The sequence below is a fragment of the Protopterus annectens genome, chromosome 8.part0, assembly GCF_019279795.1.
Source record: "Protopterus annectens isolate FY-2018-M chromosome 8.part0, PAN1.0, whole genome shotgun sequence".
Taxonomy (NCBI): Eukaryota; Metazoa; Chordata; order Ceratodontiformes; family Protopteridae; genus Protopterus; species Protopterus annectens.
The window spans coordinates 1,011,370,171-1,011,380,801 of NC_056741.1; the positions used below are offsets into that span (position 1 = coordinate 1,011,370,171).

Sequence of the window (10,631 nt, forward strand, 5' to 3'; positions counted from 1 at the left end):
AGAATATCATAAGGCATTCTTCACACATATGTCTGCAATCTCAAAGGAAGCACTTTGATCTGCTCAGAAGTGGTGGTCAAGGACACCACATACACAAACGCTGTAGGTATAGCCAATCTGCTGGCAGACTGTTTCAGTGAAAACTTCACCCCTCTGTCCTCCCTATTGGTAAATCAGTACATATTTATCACCTGCCCTCCATCTCATCTGTAGGGAGCAAGTCATCACTGCCCTCTCAAAGATAAAATATACAGCCTGCAAGTCGCCCAGTAACATCCCAGGCTGCATCCTACATGAACTCAAGCAGGAACTTGCAGCACCATTAGGCACCTTATTCAACCAAAGCCAGAGTATCTGGTTCGTCCTAACAGACTAGAGGACAGCCACGGTCATCCCTTCGCACAGAGGTGGAGCGTCCACTGATCCAGGAAGTTATAGACCCATCAGCCTAACTAGCCTGATCTGCAAGGCCATGGAGAGGATTATCATGGACCTCATTGACCAGGATAATTGGCAAAACACTTGATCCCGCACAGTTTGGTTTTGTCAGTGGGCGATCATGCCTGTTACATTTGGTTGGCTTCTTTGAGACAGTCCCCAAAGCCATGGACGAGCGGAAGATGGTACATACAGCCTACCTTGACCTTGCCAAAGGTTTCAATAGTGTTTAGCACATGTTCGATGGTGTTCAGCACATGTTACCAGATGGGTGGTAAACTGGCTCATTGAGAGAACCCACCTAGTCAAAGTAAGGGGAAGCCATCTCAAGTGGTAGACCTATAAGGGATCGGTCTTGGGGTCTCTGGTATACTTTTCTGAGGTGCAGGCCAAAACCAGTGGGCTATGGCTGACCAAGTTTGCAGAGATGACTGCAGGCTGGGCACTGTCATCAATTCCCCTAGTGATGGGTAAGATCCTCTTGGAGGATGTCACAAACAAGTGACTGGTGCCAGAAACATGGTCTCAAAATGAATGCCAAAAAAATGCATCATCAACTTTGGGGAGAGTGACATCCCCACAAATCACATTTATAACCAGGTCATAAGCATGCAATCAGTTGTGAGGGACGTGGGCACCCAGGTTGATAGCAAAACTGACTTGACCACCATATTGCCTCCATTGTACGGAAAGCTTTCTATACAGCCCACCTCATTAGTAAGGGTATCTCATCCACGGACAAGGTGGTCATAACATTCCTGTCTTCCCTTATAAGACCCATTTATTGAGTACAAAACCCCTTTAGGCATGTGCCTCACAAAGCACATGCAGAAGCTGGAGATCAGAGGTTCCCCACCAGGAGAATCCAGGGCCTCAATCATCTACCCTGTACAGATAAGCTAAAGGCTCTGTCCCTCTACTCAGTCTCATACAGACTCCTCCGAGATGATCTCAGACCCTGCCTTGATGGGACTGCTGCATATCTGCAAGTTGAGCTCCACTCGAGCGACCTCAACCTGGTCTGTGACATCAGTAGGACCTGTTGGCAGGACAGATTTGTGTTTGAGACTCCCCCTTCTGTGGAATAGACTCCCTCTCCACATGAAGCAGAGTACCTCCATTAACACTTTTTAAGCGCAGCCTGGAAAATTGGGTGGGGAACAGAACATACACACCTGGGATTCCACCTGTCTCCCTGCTGGACAAGGGACATCAGGTGCTGACTTGTTGGAACATGGGCTAAATTCTTGGCTAGGCTTGTAAAAGGGCCTTGGTGCCAGTAGCCTAAACTTCCTATGATCCTGTGGTATAATCTGTTTATTCTCATTGGGGGTAATAAATAATTATTGACCATGTGATGGGTAAGGCCATTTTTTAACCAAATGGAATAGGTTATTTCTAGCACAAAAAGTGAAATTGGCTTAAAATGGCCTGTCAAGGCAGCTAGCCTGGTATTTGCCTATGAACCTATAGTGACTTACGGTTGAGTAAAAGTTGTACTCTTAAAGTATATGCTGCAGTAAATTATGATTTTGAACTGTAGTATTGGGGAAAAGTGTTCTGCGGATTGCAAGATTAAATCAATCTGCAACTAAGAAAATAAACCTGTTTGTTTAACTTTTACTTTTAGTTTTATCCTGACTGGTAAAACTAAAACTCTGATTCTTCAGCCACATAGCGGCAGAATACTCTGGAGAAGTCTGTTGGGCGAAAAACTGGAAAGTAAACTGCTAACAGGGAAGTGGCAGACGCCAATATGGAAAGACAGCATTACTAAAGTAATTGCCACAAGTTTGCAAGCACTTCATCAGCTTTTGACATGCAGGCCTTGAGGTCGCAAAGATTCAGACTACTAAATAATAGTTTGTGGTATGGCAGTGTGAAGTCTGGCAGTTGTCACAAGATTAATCGAACAGTTCTTTGGGGCAGTTGGGAGTTTTCATGGTGGTCTGCACTACATGCCTATGAACCTGTTTTTATTAGAACCCAAAACTGCTTGCTGGGAGGGTGAACTGCTGCATTCCGAGTTGGTGTTTCACTGAAAAGCTGCTACTGTCACCTTCGTTAGTCACTGCAGTGTTAAGTGGTGCATCCCAGTCCTTGTGCAGGCAATAGATCTTGCCAGTCTCCCATGTTTGGGCAGCTTTCTCTTTCAGGCGAGAGGAACCACCCAAAGGAAAAGAAGGCATCCAAAAGTCCTTCTGTCCCTGTGGACACTGGTTAATGGACGGTCAAATAAAAAGGATCTGGCCTTGAGAGATGTCCACACAGAACATAATGATCAGTAAATAGTGATGAACACTACAGATCTGGAATCCAAGGTGGTGATCTTCTTGTTTCACTGTTGCAGTCATCAAGTTTGGGTAATCCCTGCCAGGGTAGCCCTCGGCCAGCTCGAATACCACAGGCGTAGTGTTTCTGCGTCAATTGCTGTTGCCTCAGGACTGACGTCCGGTAGTCAGTAGTATAAAATAAGGCAGCCAACGCCATTACATCAGTCTTTCTTGCCGTGGAGCCCGAAGCAGTTTGCACGAGCGCCGGTCTGCTGCTACCCGAGTTTCGTCTACCGATTTTGAAGCTCAAGTTTTCTAAAGCCAAGTACCCCATTGGGGATTCTTTTTTCTTGCACTAACTGATGTCAGAAAAAGTTGCCACTTGTCTTGCCCGTGGAAAGCAAATACCACACAGACTTTCATTCTTACTGCGTCACTTTAGGCCCAGACCACGATGTCCCCTGCTGTCGCTTGTGTTTTGTTCAACGCCAGAACTATCTGTCGTCAGGCCCTTATTGTAGCTAGATATTTTCGCTTACAGTCCTCTAACTCCGATATGGCTTCAGTAAGCCGTCTGACAGCAGATCTTCTGAAAAAAACGTAAAGATAAAGACAAGACCATACAGGTCCAAACCTACAGACGATGCTTCCGTTAAGCTAGTAGTCAGTTCTCCGGTCCTCAGTGAAGCGCTTTCACAGCCCTTGATGCCCGCTTCTGTGGATTCGCAGAGACCCTTTCGGAGTCCAGTATGCTGCAAAACTCTTCTTTCATTAAGGATCCTGTGGTCGTCTCAACCTTGGTTGGATCCAGAGCTGCTGAGCAGGCACCGGCTCCCGAGGAAGTCCTTTGCACTACAGATTCTCAGCACAAGCCGATTGTCTTTAAAGACTACAGTTCTTTCAAAAACTGCAGAGTTTCTTAAGCCCAGGGTACGAACCACACCCAATTAACAGGCAACCCAGTCTCAGGCACCTGCTTCCTTGCCTCAGTCTCAAATGCTTAAAATGGCAGAAGACCTTATCATGCTGATCAGGGGAAGCCAAGCTACCCCCTCACAAAAGGAAAAGAGATCTGTCCCCTGTAGTTTTGTCTGAACAAGACACTGATGCATCTGAATATGAAGACATGCAACCCCTCTCTACTATGATGATTGTGATGCAGAAGATTCCATCCCTTCTGTCTCTCTTCCAGAGGATTTTTCCTTTGGGGAAACCCTTAATACCTTAAGAGAGAATTTCCAGTGGGAGAGTCAGGACTACCCTCAGTCTAAAGAGACACTAATTCTTAGATCTTCCACAGCACAAGACCTTTGGCCATCACCCCCAGTCCTGGATGTTGTGGAGGATGTTTTTCTGGAATCCAGCTCGACTCCTGACACCCTCCCTCCTGCACCCAGAAAACCAGACGGATACTATAGAGTCAAGATATAAACGACCAAAAACCAGGATGTTCCCACAATAAATATTTAATCCATCCTCTAGTGCCTCGGCAGTAGCCTTCTAATGAGAATACATACACAGAAAATGCAGCACATATTTATACAGTAGTATAAATCAATTTAATTAATAAATCAATCATTTAAACATTAATTAAAACATTTCAAATACAAAATTCATATAAAAACTTTCCAATTGCATTCTATATTAATGCCCCTAGGGGCTAAAGTGCTATATTTCAATATAAGAGTTTCTTTATATAATTTTTTTTTCTTTATATTGCTGTTATACTATGTACTAGGAATATGTTTCAAAGCTGTTCCTAATAAGCCTTGTAGGTTGCTGTTGTGATGTTTTTTAAAATGCATTGCAAGTGGGCTCTCTGTTTTCTCATTTCTGATATCTCTGACATGTTCCCGCATCCTGTTTTTAAATGCCCTTTTACTTTCGCCTGTATAGAACATTTCACATGGGCATCTCAATGCATACACAATACTTTGTGTTACATGAAAACTTAGCATTAGGTTGAAAATGTATTCCATTAATACGCAGAAATGTCCTACTTATTGACATATACATTAGTACATGGATATGTTCCCAAAAAAATCAGGATTATAACTCAGACCTATACTAAGTCTTATGAATCTAGCATGGACTAACATGTTCTTTATATTTTTACCCCTTCTAAATGAGAAGTTTAAATTTTTGTCAAGTAAATCTTCCAAATCCCTGCATTTAAACAAAGAAGACCAATAGAACTTAATAGTTTTACCTCTGCTAACAAAATCATAAGTTATAACTGCATATATTTTCTTTAAATCATCTGATTTTTATATGTTCTATTCTGATATTTTCTATTATAACCTTTACTAGATTTACATGTAATGCCTTTCTTGACCTTGTCAAAGGAAAATTGCACTTCATCTGCAGTATAGCCCCTTTTAATAAACCATTGTGAAGTTTTCTCTAACTCACTATTTACCTCTTGTGTTATTACACAGCCTCCTTACCCTAGTCAGTTCTCCATAGGGAAGAGATTTCAGGAGATGGGGGGGGGGGGGGGGTTGACAACTGGAGACATCCAAAAAATGTAGGCCATCCTCAAAATTTCCGATATACCTTACTGACAATTTTCCCACTCTTTCTTCCTTCTAGACTACTGTCCAAGAAATTCACTTTGTTTCCCAACTGGAAACAATCAAATTTCAACATGAATCTATTCTCTTGGATGTCATCCAGAAAGTTTGTCACTTCATCTCTACCCCCTTCACATATAAAAATTAAATTGTCAATATATCTATAATATTTGACTATATACTTTTTAAAGAACTCTATTTGATACAAAAATTAAAGTTCAAAAAATCCCATCATAATATTGCCATACATGGGGGCAAATGCTTCCCCCATGGTCATGCCCTTAATTGAAATATTTGATTATCAAATTCAAAATAGTTGTTTTTCAAACAAAATTCTACTAATTCCAAAATATAATATATGCAAGGGGACCATCTCCCAAGATGATATGCAAGGCTTCTAAACCATACTGGTGACTGATACTTGTATACAAACTTTTTACATCTGCTGTTAACCAGTACATATTTCTAGTCTATGTCAAGGGTAGTAACTTATCTAGAAAGTCAGCACTGTCGTTAATATAAGAACTTTGTTTAATGACATATGGCAAAAGAAAATTATGCATAAATATGCCCATATTATTGAGAAAATGGGTACAAGCTGACACTATAGGATGACCTGGTGGATGCAAAATGTTTTTATGCATCTTGGGCAAGCAGTAAAGCTTTGCCATCTCACAGTTATCAATATTAAATATTTTATCTACATCATCCTTAGTAAAGTTTCCCAAACGTTTTCCTTTTTGTAACAAATCTTTAAATTTCCGCATAGCTATTTCATACTCCCTAGCAGTACACTTTTTTATAAGTTTCACCATCTTTTAAATGGTCACAACACATCTGCATATATTGTGAAAAATGCGTTAATACAACCTTGTTCCCTTTATCTGCAGGTTTTACCACAAGATCTTCATTTTTACTAAGTTGTTGCAATGCTTTCCATTCTAATTTAGTTAAATTGAATTGAACATACTTTTTTATTAATAAAATCTAAGTATACTGATTCTACTGCAAAGTCCACCATGACTGCAAAATTCTGTATACCTTCGTGTGTACATGGTGGCATAAATTGACTTTTAACCAACATTTTAGATGTGTCTGGCTTTACAGTAAGCATTAGCAACTTCTAAACTTTCATCACTTTCATCATTTGAAGCACAGGAGTAAAAACGTTCTTCGGAATCTTCAGAACAAGACATACTGCTATTTAAATTATTTACCATGCTATTAACATTGTTTATCCTTAAAGGAAGCTAAATGCAGTTTGTGTATCAAACAGAACATATCTTTCTTAATATGTAACCTGGGTATGACAGTTGGAATAAATTTTAAACCATGATTTAATACAGAAAATGCAGCATCGCTTAGTGTGCAACCTGATAAATTCACAACATATCCATCTACACTATCCATTTGTTCATTATTGCATTATTACAGTCTCTAAACAAGCCGTTTTGGAATTAATTCCATCTACATTTGTACCTTTGTTGTACTGCTGACTGTCCATCATACTGTTGCCTGTTACCCGGTTCAGTGGTCGCATTGCCATTTCTAGCTGTTTCCCACTCTGCAAACTCTGTTCTCTTGTTCTTCCAAAATGTTTTCTGTAGAAAACGAGCATTCTGGGCTGCTGGAAGGCCAGGATAGTCACCACATTCACTCTCCCATTCAGTAGAGACATCTGAGCAGATGCTCGAGCCACCATTATGTCTCGTCTTCTTCCTGATCAGCAAACTGGACGTTCCTCTGCCGTCGCTTCTTATTGGTTAACCAGGAAAAGGCAAAGCCACTACTGTAATCTTTGATGTCACGGTTCATCTTAAATTTCTTAGTATTCAGCAGTTCCTTAGTCTGTCAGTTTATTTTGCATGTCCTGTAAGCACTATTCCATACGTTCAACCCCTGATATGCTAGATAGGGATTCACAAGTGGAAGCAATATCATTCTGAAATTTAGCTTGTTTTATTCGATCTCTTATAACCAGTATATTAATCCATTCAGTAGAACATATATGGGCAGCGGCTACCCACCTAGATGGAAATTTGTCATTCTCATCTTTCATATCAAAAGGGATAGTAGGATTTTTAAAGGCTCTTAAGCTACGAGGTGTAATGTCCAATTCCAAATATCTCTGTAAACTTAGTTTGTGGACTGCCAGTTCTATTGACATTAATTTGTCTACTTTGTCAAATACCTCTTGTGTCTGTTGGAGTTGCCTGCTCATTGTCCAATACAGGAAAAAGGATCATTAGTTCTTCTTTGCTGTTCTTTGTAGGAACTTCTTCCAAAAATTAGTAGATTCATCCTGGGCTGGTCGTACACCTGTTTTTTCACCCAAGGACATAGTAAATTGTTCTATGGTAGTTTGACTGGAATCCAAAGAATCCTAGCCTAAGAATCTTAGGCACTGTAGTGGAAGGATCACTGGACATAAATATACTTCACAACAAATAAAATAAAATAAAAAAAAAAAACAAAAGTTTGTTTTTATTTGTTGTAAGGTACTAGAGTCCCTGACTCTCAAGTTTTCTTTTTAAAAATCCTACTGCTGACCCTGAGGTAATTTCTCAAGGGCCTAAAGGGATTAAAGCAACCTCTGCTAAGAATCCCACCCCCTCAGATAGGGATTCCCGAGCACTAGACAGATGGGATAAAAAAAAAGTATACACCTCAGCTTCTCTTGCTATCAGGGTGCTAAATTGTCAGTTCCATGTGCTAAAATTTCAGCAACATACTATGGAACTCCTCAAGCAAAAAAATGTCTTCTTTCCTGCTTGTGCAGAATCTAAAGAGTTACAAGAGTTAATGCATTCTGCAAGTCAAGTAACTAAACACACACCTTGCACTGTGGTTTTGATGCCCTAAAAGCTTCTTGCAGGGCAGCAGTCACCGGATCTGTCATTAGAACGCATTTATGGCTTAAGGAACAGCCCTTGCCAGACCATGTCAAATCTAAATTGTTGGATGCCCCCTTGCACAAAGACCACTTATTTGGTACTAAGGCAGAAGAGGTTTTAAAAAAAGATGGAAGAAAAAGCAAAACCTATGCAGACTGTAAGTATTTCTTACAGGTCCAGCCGCCCAGGTTGAGCAGGTTTGGTCCCACCAAGCACTGGTCCTTACTACTCCCACTAAGCCAGTCCAGCCCAGACTCTGGGGAACCAGACCCTCCAGACAGCAGCCACAGGAAATGCAGAGATCTAAGCAGTGGACTACCTCCACTTCAAAACCAGGGAGTTCTAAGCCACCCCCTTATGGTAAGAACTCACAATGACTCGCCTCCCCCACCCCCTCCGTCTGCCCAGCTTCACTTACCCCTAGGAGGAAAACTCTCCTTTCATGCAAGCACATGGGCTCTCAACATAGTGTCCCAGGGATAGATTTCTTTCCATGCCCTTCCTACCCCAAAAGGGTTCCCAGATCTACCTCCAAACCAGTGGGCAGAGGTGCAAAAGCAAGTCCTTTTCCTGCTGACTATGAGGGCAGTAGAGCACGTACCTGCAGAACAGAGAGGCCAAGGTTTCTACTCCAGACTTTTTCTGGTACCCAGAACAGGACACCTGGTGCCCCATCCTCTGTCTAGCCATTCTAAAAGTCTTCCTGGTGATCCCAAAATTCAGAATGCTCAGCCTCCAGCAGCTGCTACCCATGCTGTCCAAGGATGCTTGGCTAGACACCCTGGATCTAAAAGAGGCCTACCTCCATATTCCTATCAGGGAATCATGCAGGAAATGTCTCCGTTTCAGGGCAGGATCTCAGCACTTTCAGTTCTCTGTGCTTCCCTTTGGCTTACCTACTGCTCCCAGAGTTTTCACAAAATGTCTGGCTCTGGCCATTGCCTTTTGCAGACAAAGGAATACCCAGATTTACCCATACTTAGATGGCTGCCTAATTCAGGCAGATGGCCAGGAAAAGCTGCTCAAGCACCTGGCCTTTGTAAAGTCCCTACTGACCTCCCTAGGGTACACAATCAACGAAAAATCCAAACAGGTGCCCACCCAAAAGATTATATTCCAGGGAGTAAGCCTGGACACACAGCATCTCAGATGGCATTCCTTACACCAGAAAAGCAAATTTTTCCTGACTGCCTACTTCTCTCAACTAGCCACCAGACCCCAGCTATCTGCAAGGAAGATCCTGCAAGCTCTGGGGTTCATGGCATCTTGCATACTACTCATTCCATATGCCAGACTGCATATGAGGAAACTTCAGTGGTGCATAAAAAGCCTTTGCTGTCAACACTCAAGACCTGGAGACTCTCTTATACCTATAATTCCTTGCCTCAGAAAAGATTTTCTTTGGTGGGCAACAGCATGCTCTCACAACAAGGGGCTACCTTCTCACCACCCCCCGCCACCCAGACCTTCACCACAGAAGCATCAGACTATGCCTGGGTTGCGCACCTGCACGGTAGGTGCATACAGGGCCAATGGACCCCACAGCAAATCCCTCTGCACATCAACCAAAAAAAGATGATGGCTGTCCAGCACACCTTGATAGCTTTCAAGCCCCTTCTCTCCCCATGGGCTCTCCTGAACAAAAGACAACACCACTGTAATGTGGTATATCAACCAGCAGGGAGGGACTCGCTCCTTCCCTTTATGCAGGTTGGCCATGACCCTTTGGCACACAGCCTCTGCCATGCAACTCCATCTGTTAGCACAATTCCTACCAGGTTCTCTCAACTCTATGGCAGACCAGTTAAGCAGAAATCTTCTAGACCCACATGAGTGGCAGCTCAACAGAAGAACCTTCACCCTAGTAACTCAGAAATGGGGTACCCTGAAGGTCGACCTCTTTGCCTCCCACACCAACCATCAGCTCAGCAAATTCTGCACCGGGGAGCATCACTGCATGGCTTGGAAAGTGGATGCCATGTCCTTCCCCTGGGTCTATCTGTCGGTCTATGCCTTTCCTCCGCTACCTGTCATCCCTGGGGTACTGCTCAAAATAAAGGAGGAAAAACCAAGGACATTTCTTATAGCCCCAGACTGCCCTCACCAGCACTGATGCTCCTTGCTGCGCAGCCTGTCCCCACTGCCACCTTGGCATCTTCCTCAGATTCCAAACCTCCTAACCCAGAGGGAAGGGGAATTCATGCATCCGAATTGCAGACACTCAGTTTGGCAGCTTGGCTTATTCCCTAACCCCTGATCAACTGCCAACCTCAGTAAACAGGTTCTAGACGTTGTATGTGAGGCCAGATGCCCTAGCACTAGAAAGTCTTATGCTGACAAATGGAAAAGGTTCTGCGCCTGAATTCAGGCTAAGGGAGCCAATACGGCGCAGCCCTCCCTCCCTCCCTTTCATCCTGGATTACTTAGCTGACCTGCTACACAGTAGCCTCTCT

At 42.8% G+C, this 10,631-nt stretch overlaps 1 protein-coding gene across 1 annotated transcript in view; it reads left to right on the plus strand.

Annotated features, from left to right (window-relative positions):
- Positions 1-8,305: 8,305 nt before the first annotated feature.
- FBL (fibrillarin) overlaps positions 8,306-10,631 on the plus strand; it is a 234,594-nt gene continuing 232,268 nt past the window's right edge. Inside the window, exon 1 of the mRNA XM_044079354.1 lies at positions 8,306-8,335. Coding sequence (XP_043935289.1) covers positions 8,306-8,335 — 30 coding nt within the window. The remainder of the gene's footprint in view (positions 8,336-10,631) is intronic.